Source organism: Urocitellus parryii, chromosome 1 (assembly GCF_045843805.1).
Source record: "Urocitellus parryii isolate mUroPar1 chromosome 1, mUroPar1.hap1, whole genome shotgun sequence".
Taxonomy (NCBI): Eukaryota; Metazoa; Chordata; class Mammalia; order Rodentia; family Sciuridae; genus Urocitellus; species Urocitellus parryii.
Genome location: NC_135531.1, coordinates 70,843,873 through 70,866,721, shown reverse-complemented (window position 1 = coordinate 70,866,721; position 22,849 = coordinate 70,843,873). Strand labels below are relative to the sequence as shown.

The 22,849-nt window shown below is 32.0% G+C and overlaps 1 protein-coding gene across 11 annotated transcripts in view; it reads left to right on the top strand.

Moving 5' to 3' along the window:
- The window catches only part of Tmem161b (transmembrane protein 161B), a 65,183-nt gene extending 45,315 nt beyond the window's left edge, over positions 1-19,868 (top strand). For 8 of the 11 annotated variants that reach the window (XM_026409036.2, XM_026409039.2, XM_026409031.2 and 5 more), the window contains 7 exons: positions 8,711-8,862; positions 9,650-9,710; positions 10,197-10,337; positions 12,755-12,868; positions 16,231-16,405; positions 17,266-17,362; positions 18,590-19,868. In XM_026409036.2, the coding sequence (XP_026264821.1) occupies positions 8,711-8,862; positions 9,650-9,710; positions 10,197-10,337; positions 12,755-12,868; positions 16,231-16,405; positions 17,266-17,362; positions 18,590-18,867 (1,018 nt within the window). In that variant the 3' untranslated portion in view covers positions 18,868-19,868. The remainder of the gene's footprint in view (positions 1-8,710; positions 8,863-9,649; positions 9,711-10,196; positions 10,338-12,754; positions 12,869-16,230; positions 16,406-17,265; positions 17,363-18,589) is intronic. The other 3 variants (XM_026409038.2, XM_077796178.1, XM_026409034.2) reach the window with 3 other exon arrangements.
- Positions 19,869-22,849: the final 2,981 nt, after the last annotated feature.

The following is a 22,849-nucleotide window of genomic DNA, read 5'->3' as shown; positions in this document are numbered from 1 at the left end:
TCTTGATTGCCTTCATTGTTTATACATATCAAGAAATATATTTTAATATGCGATTTAATTTTAGTGTGATATAGTCCTAATACTTACCTAACCGAAATTTTAAAAATATACTTGTAAATAGCTATTCATATTGTTTCTGTTTATAAATTTCAGCTTTCTGTTTCATTCAATAATGCCCAATAGTGTGAGAGCAAATGTCCTTAAACAGTCTTCAGCACTGAACTGACTCTGCTTAGTTTTAAGTACTGCACTCACAAAAAGTGCCAAACGGTCTCATCCTTGCTGGAGTCTCTTAGCTTGGTGACTCCTCATCCCAGAAGGGAAAGAAAGTGCTGAAGAGCTTATAGTTCAAGCTATTTTCTGCCAACTTTAAATCTCCATAGAATGGGTAGGGAAGAAGAAGGAAGTAGAATTCTGTATATGTGTAGGTATGTGATTTTCCATTCAAACCTGTAGCATGTGAGAAAACAACCTGCTCCCTTTTACAGCATAGAAAAGACCAAAATTAAGTGCCAGTTATCCATATTAACACCAAAGAGGGGTCTGTTTATAATCTCTTTTATCTTAGTCATCTTGTTTTCACCCTATGCACTAAGTCCAGGAGAAATGACCTCTGAGTGGCTTCTCTTCGTTTTTTTATTTTATGTGTCTACTTATTAGTCTAACACATGTTGCCATTGATGACATAGAACAATAGCTCTACTGAATTCCAAAGTCACACATTCTTCAATTGATTCAGAAATTCTCTGCAGTTGTTACTAATGAATTATCTTTTGTTAAGGTGGTACCCAGGTCAGTCACATAAAATTTATCAATTCATTCAAAAGTTGGGAAGAAAATTGCTTTATTTCCATGGTCATTTTGTTTTTTCCCTTCGGTTATATTTTACATACTTATGTAGGACAGCAGTGATAATTTCTATAGAATCTTGAAGATTCTAAAAAGTGAGAATTGACTTTTTTAATGTGTGACTCTAATCCCCGAATCCTGGAACCTAAAACTGCATCATCTCATGATCAGCTCTACTTTGTGCCTCAACTTGAGTTGTACCTTCATCTCAGCTACCACATTTTCACTCTCACTCCTAAATCCAAACTAAGCCTAGTTCTCTTCATTCTCATTTGTAATTCTAAGAACCTTTTTTGAAGAAGCCTGTGCGTTTCCATTCTATTTATGCCCAGTTACTAGGTAGGAGGAAGATACAGGATGAAGAAAGCCTTGCAATAAGGATGGAACAGTTCTAGTAATTGTCTTTCCTGTCTGATGGCCCAAGAGGTGTCAAGAGTCACTGGAAAAAAATATCTTCCAGTTTCATGAGTATGAAGCATGTTTCATTTATGAATAAATGAAAAGTAAAAGGGGTCTAGGGTTGTGGCTCAGTGCTAGAATGTTCGCCTAGTATATATGAGATACGGGGTTCAATTCTCAGCACCACATAAAATACACAACTAAAATAAAGTCGTTTTGTCCTTCTACAACTAAAACAATATTAAAAAAAAAAAGTAAAAAGGTAAAAATGATGATGGCAAAAAGCCAAAGATCCCGTGGAAGGCATAAAACTTTTAAAAATAAAAATGCTCTAATATGTATGAATCTTTTTTTTTTTTTAAGAAACTTTCTTAGGAATGAACTGTAGCACAGAAAGTAATGAGTCAATTACTTGAATTTGAGAAGAAAGCTATTCTATAAAGAATGATAAAGCTTCTCAGTAGTCCTATTATATTTGACTAAAGAACTGGATCATTAGTCACATTTCCACAGCACTTGTATTTTACAATGTGGTTGATTTTAAGGTACAAAACCCTATTATGTATGTTTTTATGGCTGTGTTTTAAATTTTTAATTTGCTTTAGATGTCAGACATACAAATTTTACATAAAGATGAAAACTGTGATTTATTTAAAATAAATTGTAGGGTTTTCTGATAATATTCAGTTCTATATATGTAAATTTGCAAATTAATCATCTGTAAGTTAAATGCTACCTTTTTTGCTATTGAAAATAGACAACTGCAGCAAGCTATCACAACTTAGTCACCATTTTCAAATTCCATAAAGGTTCTAAATTACTATATTCTTACTCTCTAAAAATGTGCTGCTTTAAATTAATGAGGAAAATGAAACTCTAAACCCGAAGTAAAACTGGATAAGATGTCAAGAAGGACAGAGTCAAAGTTATTGAATCTGAGCTAAGGTACTTATTTTTCTTGAGAAGTTGTACATAGCATGTTATCTAAAAGTTTGTTTCTTTTATAAACTTTTAGAGATCTTATGTGATTTCTAGATTATACAGACTTCTGATTAGAAACTTAAGAGTTAAATAGAAATGATAGGACCTTATTTCTATTTTTTAATTTATAATTCTTTTTTTCTCTTAAAGTGATAATTTTTCTTCTGAAATAAATGTTAAAGATATCTTTATTTTGTTTCAGTTTAATGCAAAAGCTTAATTAATAGGGCTTTATTTTTATATATTTGGTTTTGTTTTCAAAATAAAGCTTTATGCTTTCAAATATCTGTATTTTTCCCCCATAATCTGGTTAGGTTGAGGTTAGTGATTATGGGATGAAATTTTAGACAAGCATGACATTTTTTTTTCTTCTTTCTAATTGGTAATTGAACCTACCTAAGAAAATATGAAAGAATAATTTTAGTTAAAGAGAGTATCAATGCTTTATTTATTTTTAACATTGGAATATAGGATCAGAATTTTTTTAAGGATTTTACTTACTCAGTCATAAGGGCCTATTAAGTACTTATTGTTTAGTTTTATTGTGTATCTGTAAGTATACATCTATAATAGATTTTTGGTACAGTTTCTAGGTTGTTTTGCCGTGTAGAATGCAAAGTGTTACTAGTATTGAGTATTTTGGTTGCCTTTTCTGCAGGAACAGTAAATGTGAAAGGCTTAACCATTTGATAGGAAAAAAATCATACCTTATTTTTATTGGTAATGCTCATAAAAGTAAGAATATAATCTTTCTTCTTAGAGTTGAAAAACTTACATGAAATTTCTTGGCTAAGTGGAAACATTACCAATTATAAAAACATGCTCAAAAATTTGTAAAAAAATATTAGAGAATACCGATCATATTTGTGTATTGACAACAATATATTTCTTGTTGAATTTTCCTTGTCAGAAAAGCATTGATAAATATCTTTGAATGATTTGGGCATTTTTTGGTATAGAGGCATATTTTCTTAATGAGAATTGAGGCTTTAAAGCAATGTGAGTATAAACTAAGTTGAATTATAATAGTACCTTGATAAATGTTATTAACTGTTATTCTAGATCTGAGGAAAAAAATGCCATTTTAGAACTAAACATTAAGCCTGCTCACCATTTTAAAGCTCTTCAGCTCAAACTTAATCATATTTAAAATATTTCCTCCTAAGTAAGTTTTTCTACCTGCCCTTGATTTTTTTTCCATTTGAATTATTGCATTGGCATCTATAAAATGTGAACTATTTCCAAATGCAAAAAGTATGTTAATACCAAATTAGAACTTTAAAAATGTCAGCCTTGTGGCAAGAAAAAAAAAAATCTTTCCTCTAATGTTCTTGGTTTCAAGGGTTGAGATTTTGCAACAGAAAGTAAACTAATTTAGCATGTAAAGTTGGTGGTCTTTCAGCTAAGAATAAGGGGTAAAACTGGTGGAAAAAAAAAACCGAGTTTCTTAAAAGAAAATGACTATTTGCATCCATAGTCTTCCATATATAGCCTTGAATATTCTTTAAACAATAATCTGTAAATAGTGAGAGGATAGAAGTAAGAAGTTCATTCAAAGGGAAGGTACTTGACCACTATTATTTTCATTGCTTAACCATAAATAAACAAATAAAATGCCATGTTTTTAACTAGTGTTTTTTGGTTGTACATGTCTGTAAGTATAAAAGCTTAATTTTGGCATCTTCATATTATTATTTACATCAAATATTTGTACATAAAAAGGCAAAAATGTGTACCTAGTTTACTTTGCTACCTAATTTACTTTGCTAAACAGCCCAGTAAGAAACTTTGTTACAGCCTTATGTAATATAGATATTTCCTATTAAATGATCTTAAAGTTACCACAGTTACCAGTGAAAAACTCAAATGGAGCACCATACTCTAGTTATTTCTCCTGACTCATAAAAACAAAAAGCTAAATTTATATTCTAAGTCTAACAATAGTTTTTTTAGGAAGTTTTTGTTTGGCCTTCTATTATACACTTAAAGAGATTTAAATGCAACTGAGACGTATCATTATTTGATCTGTCTGTCCTTGTTTTTACTCCAATATTCTCTGGTATTAGAAGTTCAGTATTTAATTCATTTATGTAGGAAACATCAGATTGTTGCTGAGAACTACAAAGAACTCTTTAATTTTTAACTAGCCCTCTCAGGTGGTGGATATAGTGGCTGCATTTTACTAATAAAGAAATGAAAACATGGAGAGGTTAATAAATTTTCATGTGAAAGATCACATAGTAAGAGTAGAACCAGGATTCAGCCAGGCACTCTAGATCTAGAAAATGATTTATTTATAGATTGGTCACACTGCAGTTTAAGGTACTATATGATTATATGGCAAGTGAATTTTAGTAATAAATGCTATAATAAATTCTGAAGAGTAAGAGACTGGTATTGACTGGTGAGATAATGCTAAACTTTGAAAGGTGTGGAGTTCAGTTGAGTCTATGATTAGGTAGATGGGAGAGAAGAGGACCATTCAGATGAGAGAGAAATTATTATCCAAGACAGTGTAGCAGTTACATTCTGGAGATGGTAAATACACTATCCTGACAAGTGGAGGTTTGGGGAATATTGAATGAAAAGTTGAAAGCATGGATGTGGCCAGATCATAGCATTTCATTTCAGAATACCGTATGGGTATTTTACACTGAGTTGTAGGGAGGTTTTGTTCTAATATGGAACTCAATAAATACTTAGTTTAAGATTTAACTAGCCAATATGAATTGAGGATGCAGGGATTGTGACATTTTAGACATTTATGGTGTGGGGTGATGTTGAAGGATTAGTGATCAGGGCAAGATCATGTTTCATGCCTGGGTCAGGTTGCTTCTTATTTTGTTTTCTTTTCCTTTAGTGTTGACATATTTTGTGATTTATTTAATTACTCTAGGGTTTAACAGTAAATATAATCTTTGGTCGTTCTGGTCATTTGATGTCACTTTTGGCCAAAGGTGTTATTTTATTTTTCAGTGTAAGTGGAAGAGTTGGAAATTGTCTTTTTAGAGATTCTAGTTTCCATTTTCAATAAAAATGAAGCAGTGTTTTTTCAAACCTGGGCTTACGCCCTCAGGCAGTACACATAATCGTAGTGATATCTCAAAAGCTGTTCAGTAGTGGTTTTGGACTTCTTTATTCTGTGTTTTAACCTTATTTACCTTTTCTTGTCTTCCAATACATAAGTTCTTTATAATGCCAACAAAGAGATGGACTATAGTGTTTGATGCTGTGAGTTAAACTGGTTTTGTTTATTTTGGAAAAGAGGTAAATAAGTAAGGAATATGGAATTCAGAGTAACGTAGAGGGAAAAGTGTGTGTATCCTAATTCTAAAATTTTATCACCACTCTTAAACAGTGTTTTGTGCTTCCTAGATTCTGTCTTAAATGTTGTTAAATAAAACTTTAGACTTGTAAAATTGTTGCTAACTTGTTTTTCAGAAAATTTGCTACTCACATTCTTCACTTTATATATTATTTGTATGAATGAAAGCTTTAATAGTCCTATTTATTTAAAATCACATCTTTTATTTTGTGTTATTTGCTTTTACTTTTTTCATGTTATTTCCTAACCTTCTATTCTTACTAAGATCACTTATTCATCACAAATAGACTATGATTTAAAAGTTGCATAATTTAAAAACTACTTGTATACTAGAATCTTCTCTGCATACTTTGTTTTCTCCTGTAAGAAGTGAGAAATCTAGTTTAGGGAAATCTTAATTTTGTAGTTTTTCTTTATTAATTAAATTACTAAAATAAATCATAATGAAAATTTAAACTATAATATGTTTATTACTTTGATAAAGTAAAGCTATTCCAAGAGCTTAGATTTTGCATGGTTTGGATAAATACTTTTTAATCTTTTTTTTTTTTTTCCTAGCATACTCATCTGGCTATCCGAAGCATTTTTATTACAAACTGTGTTTATTTTTAAGTGTAATGCTCGGGATTGATCCATGGATCTTGCACATCCTAGACCACCGAGCTATACCCCTGGGCCTCAGAAATATGTGTTAGGCAGGGTAATGGGATGATTTTTTATTGATGGTGGAACAGGACTTACCTGTACAGGTATCTCTCCTAGCTAGAGACCCTGGATTATGATCAGGGTCCTAGTCCATCAATATGTATAACCTTCTGAACTTTTTCCTTTAGGAAATCTTTTTACTGCAACTGTAGACTACCAGCGTTTGCCTTTAAGGTGAGAATGTAGATGCAAAAACTGAGAAACTAAGGTAGAAATGTAGACAAAAATAGGTTGTATGCATTGATTCCATGAAGAATAGTTTTTTAAAAGTCACATTCTTTTGGTAACTTGGAAGTTAATTGTGCTTCTTTTAAGCCTCTGTTAATCACTTTAATTGAAATTGACTTTGTATAAATTCATCAATTAAGGTTAAGATTAATATCGTAGAATCAGGACAACTTCTGCGGTGTTTATTGCTTATACATAATTTAACTGTTAACTAAAATAGAGGGATTGACAAATATGTTTAGGGAAAACTTGTACAATATTAGTGATTTTAGAAGGAATTTGGTGGGAATAACATATGGAAGTATCCCTAAATACTGCATTGAAAAATAAAAACTAGAGTGTAAGTATTACTCTTATTATAGTTTGCTGCATATTCTTATTTATTTTAAATTCTTATTATACTTTGCTGAGGTTGCTGGTTTTACTGATTTAGAAGACTTAAAAATGTATCCCTTTTTATAAACAAGTTAGTCTCCTCTTACCTAATGCTCAATACCTTGAAAAAACTGATACTGAGAATTTTTGAGCTGCTTACTCTGTCTAGGGCAGTTCTATTTTGAAAAGACTTCATGGTTCTGAACTGTTGTTAAGTGCTATGACAGTTTGTAGAGACAGTATAATCAATTGTTAAGAGCACAGATGAGATTCAGACCACCTAGTTTAAATCCCAACTGGCTCTAATCTAGTTTTGACTTTGAAGTTTTTACTTAACCTCTGTGCCACAGGTTTTTATTTTAAAGGGGTTTTTGATGATGTTGTTTTTGGTTTGTGTATTTGTTTGTTTGTGTCTGTAAAGCAAGGATAATAGCATGGCTAATGTGCGGAATAATTAGTAATGCCTGGCATTACTAATTAGTAATGCCTGGCACATGGCAAATACTAGGTGTTTTAGTCAGCTTTTTCACTGCTATGATTAAAAGACCCTACCAGAACAATTGTAGAGAAGGAAGAGTTTGTTTGAGAGCTCGTAGTTTCAGAGGTCTTAGTCTGTAGAAGGCAGGCTCCATTCCTCCGGGTTCCAGGCGAGGCAGAACATCATGGTAGAAGAGTGTGGCAGAGGAAAGCAGCTCACATGTTGATCAGAAAGCAGAGAGAAAGGGTCTCCACTTGCCAAATACAAATATATACCCCAGTGCCATGTCCCAATTTCCACCTCCTTCAGCCATATCCTAACACTTCAGTTACCATTCAGTTAATCTTTATCAGGGGATTAATTCACTGATTGGGTTAAGACTCTCACAACTCAATCATTTCTCCTCTCAATCTTTTTGCATTGTCTCATACATGAGCTTTTGGGGGACACCTTACAGCCAAGCATTCCAGTGCTTGACATAATGTTAATGTAAGAAGTTGCTTTTCTAGATTTGTTTGTCAAATGCCTTATTTTGTTTGCTTGGTTTATGCTTTCATGGAGAACAATTTAGTATAAGGGAGATACTAGTTCTAGCTTGGACTCATGTTTTTATTTGATACTAAGTGAATTGTTGTGGGTGGGGTTCAGATGTCTTCAGTAGTTTTAATAGATGCATGTTGATACTTGGGCTGTTTTTGAATATTCAGTTGGAACTTGCTTTCTCTAGAAACAGTTGTTTCTTTTAAACTTATGTTTTCATATGATAGATCTTCAGTAGCTATTGGTAATTCTCAAATTATAAATTGTTGGGTGGTTACAGATAATTTCTGTAAGGTGTGTTGTGTGTTTCATTATAAAGGTAAATTGTTCAGTAGACAAGCCCAATAAAGACAGTGCCCTAATATAACGTCTACCCTGGCTTTTCATGTCACTGAGAACCTATTATAAAACATTCCTATAATAACTTCTTAGTGAAATTTGAGTCAATTAAATGAGAAATGCATTCCCTAATTGCAACTTAATTGTAGTGTACTTTCCCTTAATTTAAAAGTGTTGTAGTGCTGGGGATATAGCTTAGTACTTGCCTCTCATGCACAAGGACCTGGGTTAAATCCCCAGCACCACAACAAAAAAAAAAAAAAGTTGTAAACTTCATTTCATTTAGATTTGCCCTGTTTTTATATTCAATTTCCTGGAAAACCATTCAGATTTTCATTGTTTTTAAAATTTTCTTCCAAAGGGCATCTTTTATATAAGCATATCAAATCTAAATGTTGTAGTCAAATTCTGTTGGGGTCCACATCCTGTAAAGATGGTTGTGTATAGCTCCTGCAAAGTTATTTGTGGTTTTTCCTGAACTTTTCCTTCAGCAAAGTTCTATTTTCATTAACTACACACTATTTTAAAGTAGAAGATGGTGGTGAAAGATCAGTTTGTGTCACCTTTGGATTTTTTTTCTTCGTCAAAGCAATGGCAGTTTTGATTGTAACAGAGAATTATCTGGAATTTGGACTTGAAACAGGTAATAGTTTCATACAACTTCAAAGATAAGTTTTGATTTGTCCAGCATTAGTATTTTTTACTTCAATATTTAAGTAAGTTTTAGAACTGATAAATGCTTAAAATTAGGGTTGAGGTATATACTGCACTGTTTTAAATAATTTGCCTGTATTATTTTAAATTAATTCTTCCTGTGTTCTTTTTTTTTTTTATTTGTGTGTGTGTGTTTGCAGTACCAAGTATTGACCCTCAGCCCCCCCCCCCACACACACATATGCTAGGCAAGAATTCTACCACTGAGCTACATCCTAGCCCTCTTTTTATTCTGAGACAGGGTCTCAACTAAGTTGTCCAGGCTGGCCTTTAACTTGCAGTTCTTCTGCCTCAGCCTCTTGAGTATCTGGGATTACAGGCATGCAGCATTATGCTTGCCTTCCTTTTGCAATTTTTTTGGTTTCAATTAGTTGTTTGTTTGTTTTTAAACCTTTCCCCCAAATACTATCCCCTTATTTTTCCATTTGTAGTTAACTAAGTTTCTGTATTGCTAAAGTTTACTCACATAAAGAATTAATGCAAATTTTATGCACACTCATGGAATGTACAAATATCAAAGGGATGTTTTCAAAGACTATTCCCCGCTAATAACCAAATTTTATTTCGTTATGGCATACTAATTAACACATGAAAGAGCTAAGCTAGTCATTTCAAAATTTAAGATACTGTGTTTCCTAGCATTTTTATTTCCAAGGAAAGAGTCTGTATTTCACCACTATGATAAGAGTAATCTTTTTTTTTTTTTCCTCCTGCAGGGTTTACAAATTTTTCAGACAGTGCCATGCAATTTCTTGAAAAGCAAGGTTTAGAATCTCAGTAAGTTTTTGAAAAATTAAGCATTGTTTAAATTTAAAATTTTCCATTTTTAATGAAGCAGTATTTACTTTAAATGATTGTTTTTAAATCATGAAAAGAATTCTTAAGTTGGATATAACTTCTAGAAACATCCTTACTCATTTTTTCCAGCTGTTTAAAGTCTGAATCTTTCATAAAATTCTTGTGTTGATTTGTTCTTTAATTTCTTGCTTCTGGAGATTAAATTAAAGTTATGTCTAAGTCATATAGCAATTCTATACTGAATATGTGGGTTAAATTGTTAGAAATGCCCCTAAGAGGTGCCTGGTTTAGCTTACAATTTACTTTACAGTTCACCAACATCCATTGTAGGCACTTGAATAAGAACAGTCTTTTTGTAGACATTTACTTTCCTTATCTTACTGTTATTGTGTTTATAGTGTGTTTGATTCTTAGAGAGCTAACTGTAAAAATTTATCAGTTTCTTTTTTAAAACTTTATTTTTAGGGGTCCTGTTTCAAAACTTACTTTCAAATTTTTCCTGGCTATTTTCTGTTCACTCATTGGGGCTTTTTTGACATTTCCTGGATTACGGCTGGCTCAAATGCATCTGGATGCCCTGAATTTGGCAACAGAAAAAATTACACAGTAAGCGGAAAATGTACATAAGCACATGCAGATAAATATATGTTTTCCATCTTAATGAAGGTATATTATTGTAATAAATCATAAATTTCTATATTGAAACTTAATAACCATTTGATGTCACACCACTTCCTCTCTCAACTATAAGTAATTTCTCTTATTCACTTCTAAATTTTAAGCCTTGTGTTAAAAAAAAAAAACCATCGATTACTACATTTCTCTTTACTCATTAAAATAGAAAGACCACAATTATATTAGTTCTCTGGTATTCATAAGCTTATGATATTTTAGTCTCTACACCTGAACTGAGGATCTATGGAAATGTCCTTCTGAAAAATCAGATCATTTTACCTAAAAATATTATTATAAATTTTAAGTATTAAATAATTAACCATTCTTATTTAAACATTTTATTTAAGATTTTTTCAAAACTAAATTATATATGTAAGAAATGTTGGTTTTCTTTATTGATCTACTTGTTAGAATCTTGATAAAATGTAAACATTATTTTATTAGGGGTTGCTAATATTATAGTAGTAACGCAGTGCTCTTTAATATAGATTACTTTTAACTACCAAATTCTATTTTAGTTCTGAAATGAAAAAATCATATTAAATCTCTACATATAATTTAAAGAACTTTATTATATTCCTTGCATTGTCAGTGTTTTTGTTGTTGTTGCTGTAGATGCCTTGGCAAAAGGGCAGGCTGATAATGTGCTTCAACTCAAATCCAGATCCAAATTCCTGTCTCATAATTTTGTTTGCATTCATTGGAAGCCTAACTTGAATATTCCACTTTTATAAACATATTTCTAGTCATTAAGTTTCAAAGGCAGTCATAGTCCCAAACATTACTGCTCTTTTTAAATCCTGTATTTAATGATGCTGATTCTCTGGTCTTTCCTTACTCTGTGTTTTCTTTTAATTTAGTTATAGTTATCTATAGTTATCTTTTTCCCATTTTTCTACATATTCCTTGAACATGTGTTTACTTATTCTCATCACCTGCCACACACTTCTTCATCCCTCTTTTTTTTCCTCTTTTTACTCAGCATGCTCTTAGCTGCATCCTGCTTTTCTCCCACTACCAGTTCCTCTAATAGCTTCTTTAAGACAAAACCTGGTTCTCCCCCTCTTCTTTACACACACACTTCAGTCCACTAACCCCAGTGTTATGATTTAAATAAGCTGAAAAGGGTGGGTGGAGGGGAGCCCTTCACAAGCTACTGAAACCGCTGTGGGCTGCTCCTTGATACTAGAGTGTTCCCTAGCAACACTGCATACCTAATACTGCTTCTTTCTTCCCCAGCACCCAACGGTTTACCAAGGCTGTTGGATGAAAGAATCACTTTATAAAAAACATTTAAAGCAGCCAGTGGTTTGGGAGAGGGGTTGCACAGTGCACATTTTAGTGTCCTTTTCAGTAAAATGTAGCTTCTTTTTAAGCTTTTTTCCTTTCGGGATATATAGGGGGTTTATTTTACTTTCAATTTATTGCAGTCCCTCATTGTATTAGCACCCTGCCCAGATCATAAGGGTGGGCAAGCTAAAGCTAGTTCTGTTGTGATAAACATGACTGGCACAAAGAATAGGATTGCCTTCATCCCATGGCTAGGCACTATGACTTATTTTAATAGCGAGGGTTAAGACCACATGTTTCCTTGCCAGGCATTCTTGGCTTTCTGACCCACCCCTTTTTCCTTACACAGGTCACTATCATTTTGCTTTGTAGTGATATTTTAAAATATGTGTTTGTATACATTTCAAACTCTCCAGTTTAGACCTTCTGTTAGCTGATAGTTAAAAGAATGAAGAATTTGCCTTATCTCTAAGATAAGAAAAATTCTTACCAGCCACCTGTTTGTGTATAGGACATAAACATAGTGATTAATAATGAAATTACAGCTCAGACCTAAAACCCTTTGTTATATTAGGTGTATTACTTTATCAAGAGTAAAGTAAAATTTGTTGATTTATATAGGCTAAGAGAATATTCATAATAGTCCAAAAAGAAATGTGTGAATTACTTGTGATTTTCGCAGTATAGGTAAACATTATACATGATCATTACACACTGAAAGGTTCCTCTGTATCCATTTGATTTGTTCACTATATAAAATTAGATCATTAAAGTACCTGTTTATTGAATCACGGATCTAATATGGAATTGTTAAAGAATATTAGAATAGAAGTGAACAAATCTAGATTTTGGTCCTAGATTTGCCTGTAACATCTGCTAAATTGCCATGAACAATCACTAAACTTTCCTGAGTCTCAGTGTTCTTATGTGAAAAATTAAGATAATAAAGTTTTTTAAGGATTGAAATATATTGGTAATGATCAATGAAATAGTCAAGTTTCTGTACTTTTGTATATTTTGTTTCTGGATTTTTATGTTTATTTCTTGCATGCTTTCAGAACATTACTTCATATCAACTTCTTGGCACCTTTATTTATGGTTCTGCTCTGGGTAAAACCAATCACCAAAGACTACGTTATGAACCCACCATTGGGTAAAGAAAGTGTCCCTTTGTAAGTATGGTTATTTGAGGGCTAATTTTTGTTTCATTAGAATTCAGAACTGCTTTTCTGAATGTTATTTATTGTATTTAAGTTTCTTTTTTTTATTAGTTGCTCATGACAATACAATGATCTTGACATATCATACATTTGAATCAAATGGGGTATAATTTTTCATTTTTCCAAGTGTACAGGTTGCAGAATCACATAGGACACTATACTTTTAAAACATTGCTTGAAATGCTAAAAGATATTAATAAACTTGAAGCTATAGTTCATCATTTAACCTTTTTGTGAACTTCCTAATGAATATTAAGGATTAGTATCCTATTCTAATATTGGCTTTTATACTTACAGGCTTTTCCTTAATGCTCAGTTGTCACCTGGCATTTTTCTGTCATTGTGCCAGTGGCTTTGATGCCCTCTTTTTTTTTTTTTTTTTTTTTTTGGTGGTGCTATTATTTGAACCCAGGACTTTGCACATGCTTGGTAGGTCCTCTACCTCAAAACCCCTATTTAGATACCTTCTGTAGTTATTTCAATATTATGTTTTTACTTGTGAAAATTGCAGAAGAGAAGGATAGTATACATGGAATTACATATACTTATTTCCGTGTGTATGGAAATGTTAACATTTTCCATATTTGCTTCATCTATTTTTTGATAAAATATTTCTCAAGCTAGAGATATGACATTTTTATTGCTAATTACTATAGTTTGATAGTTTGCATCTCTAAGAAAATACTAATGTTTTCCTGTAACTATAATATCACACTTAAGAAAACTAAAAATTATCCCTTAACATTATTTTCTAATACCAATTCATGTTTCTCCAATTAGACAACTGTATTTTAACAGAAGATGATAACAAGGAAACAGATATATCTCATTAAAAGGCATTATAATCGTATTTGGTATGATAGATGTGTACTTATGAAACTTAGAGTATTAGAGAGGTTCTGGCAAAGCTGATTCAAACTCCAGTTTTGCTCCTCACTAAAACCATCACTTGAAGATGATTATTTAATCTTCACTGAGCCTCTGTTTCCCCATAATAGTACCTACCTCACAGAGTTATCATTGGAATTGAATGAAAGAACACGTGTAATGCAACTGGCTGGAAGTGTTTAATAAATGTTCCTTTCACTGTTTTGCCTTATCAAAATTGAAGTAGAAATTTTGGCTAGCCATTGACTCCAGTGTACATTTTATATTATGTACTGCTCTTAGATCCTGGTACAACTTTGTCTTAGAGTATGTAGTTAGTGATGACCATGAGACATTTTCTTTTTAGATTTAATTGTTATAGACTAAAGAAATATTCACCAAAGAAGTAATGTTTTCCCCCCACACACCAACTAAACCTTAATAGTAATTTTAACTCGACAGTTTCCTGAAGTATTTAAAAGTAATTCTAAGGATCCTAGGCTTCTAGGTAAAATCTCAAAAAAAAAAAAAAAAAAAAAAAACTGCTGTCATATCCTGGATGCTGAAAGCATTCCTCAATCCTTCCTTGAAGTTTGGTCATAGAAATTGGATTTCATACTCTTGAAATTATTTTTTCTGATTTTAAATATAGTAAATTTAGGAAAACAAGGAAATTAACATTTATGATATCCCTGTTATATGCCAGTTATTATGCTAGGTACTGATATTTCATGTATTTTATCTCTTTAATTCATATAGTAATTATCCATTTGTGGTTGCTGTCCTTATCCCATTTTCTAGGTGAATTATCAGGCTCAGAAGTTAAATAATTTGGCTAAGGTTACTCAGTCAGATATGGCATACATAAAACATTTGGTTTTATACAACTTACTTTCTTCACTATTTATACACAAAGACCTTGCGTCATTTTCTCATAGCTTTTTCTCCCATTTTTTACATCCCAATACTGATCTGTTTCAAAAACAGTTCAAACAAAATTGTAGTCTTAATCTGTTTCATCCTATTCTTCAATTGTGAATTAACAGTTAAATGATTAGACAGGTGGTTTTATATTTTTGTTTAAGATCTAAAGTCCATGCAGTAGATGAAAGAATAGCTGCCCATTCATCAAAGAGAGTAGAACGAAGAGAAAAGCAAGTGACAGATTCTTTATCACACAAATTAGTTTGCAGATAAATCTTTATTTGTAGTCAGAAGCAAAAATGGTTGTAATGTTATTTCAACTTCTAAATGTATTTAAATCCAACCATGTGTTCTGACAGAACATGAAAACAATAGAATGAAGAAAACAGTACAGGGGTGCTCATAACCTCATGAAAAGAAAGCCAAGATGGCATATGCAGTAAAGCCCAGAATGATTTCAAGATCGCTGGGGAATGTCTTCTTCCTTCCTTTACCCATGTGTTTTGTCCTAGCTCAGGATCCTTGAGATACTTGATTAGATCAACTTATCAAATGTTTATGGTATTACTTGAATCTAAATTAGAAGATACTTTTAATGACTATTTTCCCAAATCCTGAACTCATAATCTGAGCAAATAATTTTCTCACTCACTACTTTATTCTGTTGTCTTCATTTTCATTATCTGTTATCCTCAAAGGGTGTGAAGTAGCTGTCTTAAGAATGCTGCCTGTCAATTCTCCTTGTTGCACAACTCTAGGGAGCACAGTATCATTTATAGGTCCAATGGAAAACTTCAAGGCTTTGGAATGCCTTGTATCTTGTTTTACTGTTATTTTTACATGATTGGCTCCTTCATTACATTAGTCATTATAGTGGACAAAAATATTATGCCTTTATCTTTTCTGGCCATCAGTATTTTTCCATTGAAATTCTGTGACCATGTGCATTCATAACCTTGTGAAAGGAAACAGGCATACATTATCAAGCTATTGTCCCATCCCCATTTCTGACCTCTAGTTCATAAATTGTTCAGACAAAAATCATATACTTCTTTATCTTCTCTACCTTTTCTGTTTTCCGTCCTGTTCAACAACATAATTTCTGCAGGCGACTTTTCCTGTATTGGGCATTTAGTTTCTTTCCTAGGTCCTTGCCATTGCACAGAATGACTGTAATTAACTAATGTGAGAGGGCTAAATGTGTAAATCATTGGTTTACAGAAACCAAGAGCAATCGGTAATTGGAGTCATAAAGGAAGTTTGAAAGACTGCTGGAGGTTTCTGTAAAAGAAGAGAATCCCAATCTGCCATAGATGTATCAATATAATATTTTCACTTTTATAGCACAATTACACAGATAAATGTATCACAGAAAGTAACCATTAATACCAAGGGCTCTTTTAGGTCTCTAACTCAGTATAGCTAAGTATAGATTTCTTATCTTATATGGTAAATAGTAACATAACTAGCATGCTAGCATACTGTGGTCTTTGAGAGAACTATATCAACTTTTTGATCTGTAGAATGACAGAAGCTACATTTGATACTCTACGACTCTGGTTAATAATCCTGCTGTGTGCTTTGAGATTGGCCATGATGCGTAGTCACCTGCAAGCATATTTAAACTTAGCCCAGAAGTGTGTGGATCAGATGAAGAAAGAAGCAGGCCGAATAAGTACAGTTGAACTACAGAAAATGGTAAGTTTTATATCATTGTTCAAATGAAAATTGGCAAAACTGTTGTGTAAAAAGAAAGGATTTTGTTTTTTTAAATATTATTGTAGATAAGTGGGACAATCTTAGGCCAATGTATATCAGCAACCTTGATCTGATTTTGGTGCTAAGAAAGGATCTCAGTTTCTCTTCTGTGTTTTAAGTGTCATATAGTTGGGTGATGCAAAGCTGTGATATGCCTACTGTTGCTAAAGGGGATCCCTCTAAGTTTCAATATATTGTCCAGGTTTGGTGACTTAAAGGGTAGGAAATACACGTTTTAGTGACTAAAATTACCAGTTTAGTGGCTAAATATATTTATTTTCTCATTATTATATGTACTTGAACATGAAATGTAAGTATTCAGAGGAGATTCCAGAGAAGGAGAAAGCTAGGAATCCCATCCCCCACTGTAGTATTCGTGTAGAATGAGGATTGATATTTTTATTTATGAGGTATTTATGTTCATATAGATTACCTGCTATTGGTATTTAATTTTATGTTCAAGGTGGCTGACCTTAGAGATTTTGACATTATGTTTTATCTTTGAAATATAAATGAATTTATACCATTGGAAATTTATTGGTTATTTTCTCCATTTTTAATACATTGTTATGGAACTTTTAAAAGGAATTTATTGTAATATTTTTACATTCTAAAAATCTTCAAATTGCCTAAATCAGTTTAAAATTATTTATAATTAAGTGCAAACTTAATAATACTATAGCTTTCTTCCCATGTAAGGATCACTTATCTCAAGCATTTCACTTTGTAATTATATGAAAGTTTAATTCACTTACAACATGTGAGCTGTATCAGATACTTAAGAATGTTGTTGGTTACAGGTGGCTCGAGTCTTTTATTACCTTTGTGTCATTGCCCTGCAGTATGTGGCACCTCTGGTAATGCTGCTTCATACAACTCTGCTTTTGAAAACACTAGGTAGGAATACCCTGGAGACTGGGAAACATCTTTTACTTTCTACCCATAATTAATAATGCTTCCTCTCACTTGCAGAGAAATATGCCATATAAACTGTTTCTCCCTTAAAAGTTTTAAGAGGAAGCATGGGAAAGTTTGAGCCATGGAAGTTGATTAATCATCTTGATTTTGAGAACTCAAGGTTCATGGGGTTTTATAATGTACACTTATAAGAATTGTTCTACTGAAGGTTAATTCCTAGATTTACTTAATGAACTTACTTAAGTTCATAAGTAACTTACCACTATTGATCTTCATTACTTTTGTGTTACATGAGAGGGTGGTTTAAGAGTTTGTTAGTGCCTAATATTTAAATTATTACAAGTTGTTTTAAACTTACATAAATTATGGAATCCTCTGGTAAGTTCAATTTTAGGTAACTAGGTTGAAGTGACAAAGATTTTTCAGTGAAAGAGCAAAGTTGTCTAACAGGTCAAGTCCCTGTTGGTACTATTCAAGAATGATCCATTATTGCACTGATCATTTCCCTTTGCTTTGATCAGGCAACTTGCCACCATGTGGGTTTAGGAAGCCCAAAGAGACTAGAAGTATTACTTGGTGGATTTAGTAGATTCCATAAACTGATGATAGTTGTAAATGCCCTTTAGGAATCTGTGGAACTTAAAGGGGTAGGTAGCTTAGTTTTGTAAATTATGTGACTCATATCCTATGCAGAGTAGGAAAGTATATGATAAAAAAATTTCTGGAACCTATTAATAGTTGCTCACATTGAAATCATAGTTTCTGAGAAAGAAATTTATTCTGATGTTGTTGAGTTAGAAAAGATTTCCAAGAAGTTATTGAATCTGTCCCTATTGCTCCTGTAGAGGCAGTTGATTCATGTCTTATACAAGGAAAAAATTGTTTTTATTATATTACCAGGTTTTACTGTAGTTAATTAAACATATATCAGTCTTTTTGCTTTACTGATGAGAACAAATTATATATAGTCTGGTCAAAATAAGTATATTCTTTTAATATGTAGAAAACTTATTATTTTTCAATCTAAAATGATTTGCTCTACCAGTAAACTTATTGATCTTAATTTCAAATGTAGATTAAGAGGTTTTTTGTTTGTTTGGTTTTTGTTTTGTTTTGTTTTACTTTGCTTTGCTTTGCTTTGTTTTTGTTTTTAGTAAAAGCTTTGGAATTAGTTAGTCTTCAAGTTTTGTGTTTTGAATTTTCTAGGTAATCATTCCTGGGGGATTTATCCAGAATCTGTCTCTACCTTGCCAGTGGATAATAGTCTACACTCCAATTCTGTTTACTCTGAATTACCATCTGCTGATGGGAAGATGAAGGTAACTGTTACGCAAATAACAGTGGCACTGAGCAGCTTAAAAAACATTTTTACTCCTCTCCTTTTTCGAGGACTTCTATCATTTTTGACATGGTGGATTGCTGCTTGCCTTTTTTCTACAAGCCTTTTTGGGCTCTTCTATCATCAGTATCTGACTGTGGCATGAATCTCAGTTAACAAAAAAGGTTATCCAAGTCATACTTTGAATTCAAATATCTGTGCCCTTAAAGGGCTAGCAAAAACCAGAAGAAAGCAAATGCAAAGGAAAAAAAAAACAAACCATATCAAAGTATGTTGTTTTAAATGCTTCCTCTGTATTCTCAGGGTGAATTAATGTTGTAATATTTAAAATCACAAGATGGATTGTTAACTATTACACTGTGTCATTGGAATTTTAACTTACTGTATTAACTAATGTGAGAGGGCTATCTGCAGGGGTAATACTTGTGATTACCTTGGTTTACAGAAACCTCCAGCAGTCTTTCAAACTTATTATGACTCTAGTTACTGATTGCTCTTAATGGTATTAAGGTACTATTAGTAGTCCTAGTGGCTGCCTATAGAACAATCTTCAAACTGAGCCATGCTTTAGGGGAGAGAACAGAACTAAAGTTATTTCTGTTGGTAATATATTAGTTACTCTTCAAACAAAACAACAAAAATCCAACAGAAAGGAAGCGAAAGCTACTGTATATTACAGTAAGGAAAGCTGCATAGTTACTTTAAATTTAATGGAGTTGTATGTGCTTGATATCTGCAAGTACTGCTGCTTGAGAGTAGCAAAAGTGTTGTTTTAAATTGTATTCTACCTAAGTTGAAAGTTCTTTTAAAACTGTTGGCCATATGAACATTTGCAGTCTTGCTGTTAGGTTTCGGCCTACCATATTTTATTTTATTCTGTGATCCTAGATAGTTTCTTTTAATTGTCTAAAAATATTTATCAGTACTGATCAGACTTTTAAAAAATTACTTTGTAATCCTGCTGACTACATGTATGTATTGTATATATATTATATATTAAATATATAATATATTGAGATTATAAAAGATGAAAATATTGGGATCCTTATAATATTTTAAGTTGCTGAATGTATGTTTAAAAGTGATTTGAATGAGATGTATTTGTATCTAGAAATTTTATTTCTGTTTGGAATGAGATTAAAATACATTTTGAAAGTTCAGCAGAGCATGCAGTTTATTTGTTGTGCATATGTGAAAGTACTTAAAATTTTACGAATGCTTTTCATGATTTCTCCCAAATTGCGGTTTTTTTTTTTTGTCTTTTAAAAATCACAATCTACTGATATTATTAAATCTAACCAAATCTACAAGTATCATTAAAGCCCTTGTTAAATAGAACTTATTTTAAATTTGTAGTGTCTACAATTAGAAATATTAAATTCTATTTTACAGGCCAGAAATTGAGGTCATTTGAATGAAAATAATCAAATGAAATGAAAAAAAAATGATAAAATTTCTTTTAATGCTTTTTATATCTAAAATCCAAAAATCACTATAGAGTTTTTATTTAAATAAATAAATGTTCTCCCATTTAATTGTCTTGGGAGACTTTATATTAATGTTTTGATGCTATTACACTATTGAAAGCAAGTTTGAAATGGAATTATTTTTCTTTCTTTTTTTTTTTTTTTTTCAGGTGCTGGGGATTGAATCCATTAAGCCATATCCCCAACTCTTTTTATATTTTATTTAGATACAGTATCTCTCTAAGTTGCTGAGATTGGCTTTGAACTCACCATTCTTCTGCCTTAGCCCCCCAGGCGTGCGCCACCATGCCCGGCTGGAATTACTTTCGTGGCTTAAGGTTTATGTTCATTTGAATAATCTCAGTGCAGCAAATTCTTGTCTTTTGGTATATATTTAAATATTTTTGTAATAGCAGATATTTTAAAAGACTGAGCAATAAGTGCTTAAATTGGATAAAACTCTTTAGTTGAAATTAATTGTGAATATAGCCTAATAATACTTCATTTGTATTTCTAGAAGAGCCATTTCATATATATCTTGAGATACAACAACATCACTAAAATAGTATAACAAGATTATACTAAAGTTTGCCATTTATTTTGTATATGAAGAAGGTTCTTACACTGCAGACTCAAAGACTCATTACCTGGTATTTATAACTGTTCTTGCTAAAGAGCTACAATTTTTAAACTATTATTAAAGCACATTAAATTAACTAATGAGTTTGGTTACTTTTTAAAGCAAATTTGAACTAACTGGTTTATTTAAGCATTGTAGGGTGGGAGGGCTGCTGGGAACCATATCCCAGGCCTGTAAATGCTGGACAAACATACCCTACCATTAATTCCCCCAGCCTGCTATCTTGTCTTTGTACCAGAAATTACATTCTTTAATTACTAAAGGGTTTGTACTTTATGGAAACAAAATATTTTAGTATCCCAAAATTTGACTAGTGGAGTTCTTTTACTTGTTATATTAGACCCTATTCAATAGAATATGCTTTGAAGGGTCAGTTATTTTTATTATGTTTGCCACATAAGTGAGAACCCTTAGATAAATTTTTCATGTGATTTGTAGAATTTTATTCAAGAGTTTGTTGATTTTCTTTTTCCCTACCCTTGCCCATTGCTCCACAAAAATCAGAACTGTATTCTCCCTCCTACTCCCACTGATTTGTCTGAAATGAAAAGCATATAATTTTATCTTAATATTTGTGTGCATTTTGATTATCTTAGGTATTTACCTCAGAATTCCAGGTGCTGTGTATAAAATGACCAATGCATGCAAGCATAATGGACTCATTGTGTAATTGTTTCTGATATAAGTATCATTGATAAAATAGTGTCATTTCTGTTTGAGTTATGATTTAGGAGAGATAATCATCCATTAATGGAATTGATTGGTCCAGGAAGCAATAAGTAGAATTCATTCTGAAAACTATAATTGGAACTTCACTAGATATATTTTATTCTTTCAAATAAAAGATTAAATTCTCAGTATTGTGAAGCATAAGGTCTCAACATTCTCTGAATTCATACACACTTTCTGAGCCATCATATAATTGAAAATACTCTATCAAGATATATGGCTTTATCCAGCAAAATAAAACTAAGTGATTTTTTAATGCAGCTTATCCTGTGTCTTTACAGAATTTTCAGTGGCTTAAGGAATCAAATTTAAACACACTTATGGTCCTAGAGCTTGAACCCCATGACTCAAATAGTTGTGAAGTCTCATTTTTCAGCTCCTCCTCAGCTCATTATGTCCATACCCTGGTTTTAGAGCTGATTATATGCCATGAAGATTCTGATAGGAACACTAAAAATGGTCAAGCCTCTTTGAAGTGATAAACATTTTTACATTTTTTTTCCAAAGAAAAAACAAAATTCAGGTATAGTTTTCTTATATGTTTATCTTCTGTTACTATGTTACTGTTGAATTTATTAGCTACAAAATTGTTATTTCAGAGAGTCTGTGTTTTTCCATCCTATTGTTTTTTTGGGTTTTGTGGGTATTTTTGTCTGTCTGTTGTTTCTATATAACTTCCTACATGTTATTCCTTTGGCATTTGGTAAGACAGTTCGTTTTCTTAAACACAGTAGCAGCATACTTAAGTAGAACTGAATTTTCAACCCATCTTTGTTGACTTCATCTGTAAAATTAAGAGTTTGTATTAAATATCAGGATATGTTTTTCTAAATCTGATATCAATTCCTATTTGTGTTAACGTGAAAACTATAATTTTTGGCATTAGCAGTATTTACTGAATCTTTTCTCTTGATATTCAGTCATTATTAGAGAACATTCATTTATTTTTAGTTGAGAATTATTTCCCAAAGAGTATCCAGGACTGTTTTGGTTTTACTTATTTAATTATATGTTCTGTAAATATTTATTGAGTGAGTGTATTGTGGTAGGGATTGTACCATGTACGCTTAGACATATCAGTGAACAGAACAGAAAATCCCTTCTCTTTAAAAGGGAATTTGGTGAGGGATGCAGACAATAAATATGAAAAGGAGTCCACTCTAGGACATGTTGGGGATGAGATCTAATCAATGAAGGGGGAATATGGAGTTGAAGGACACAGATTAAGTTACATTTTGAAATAGGGTGTCCAGAGAAAGCCTGAGAAGGTGGTTTCTGAGCAAGGACTTAAA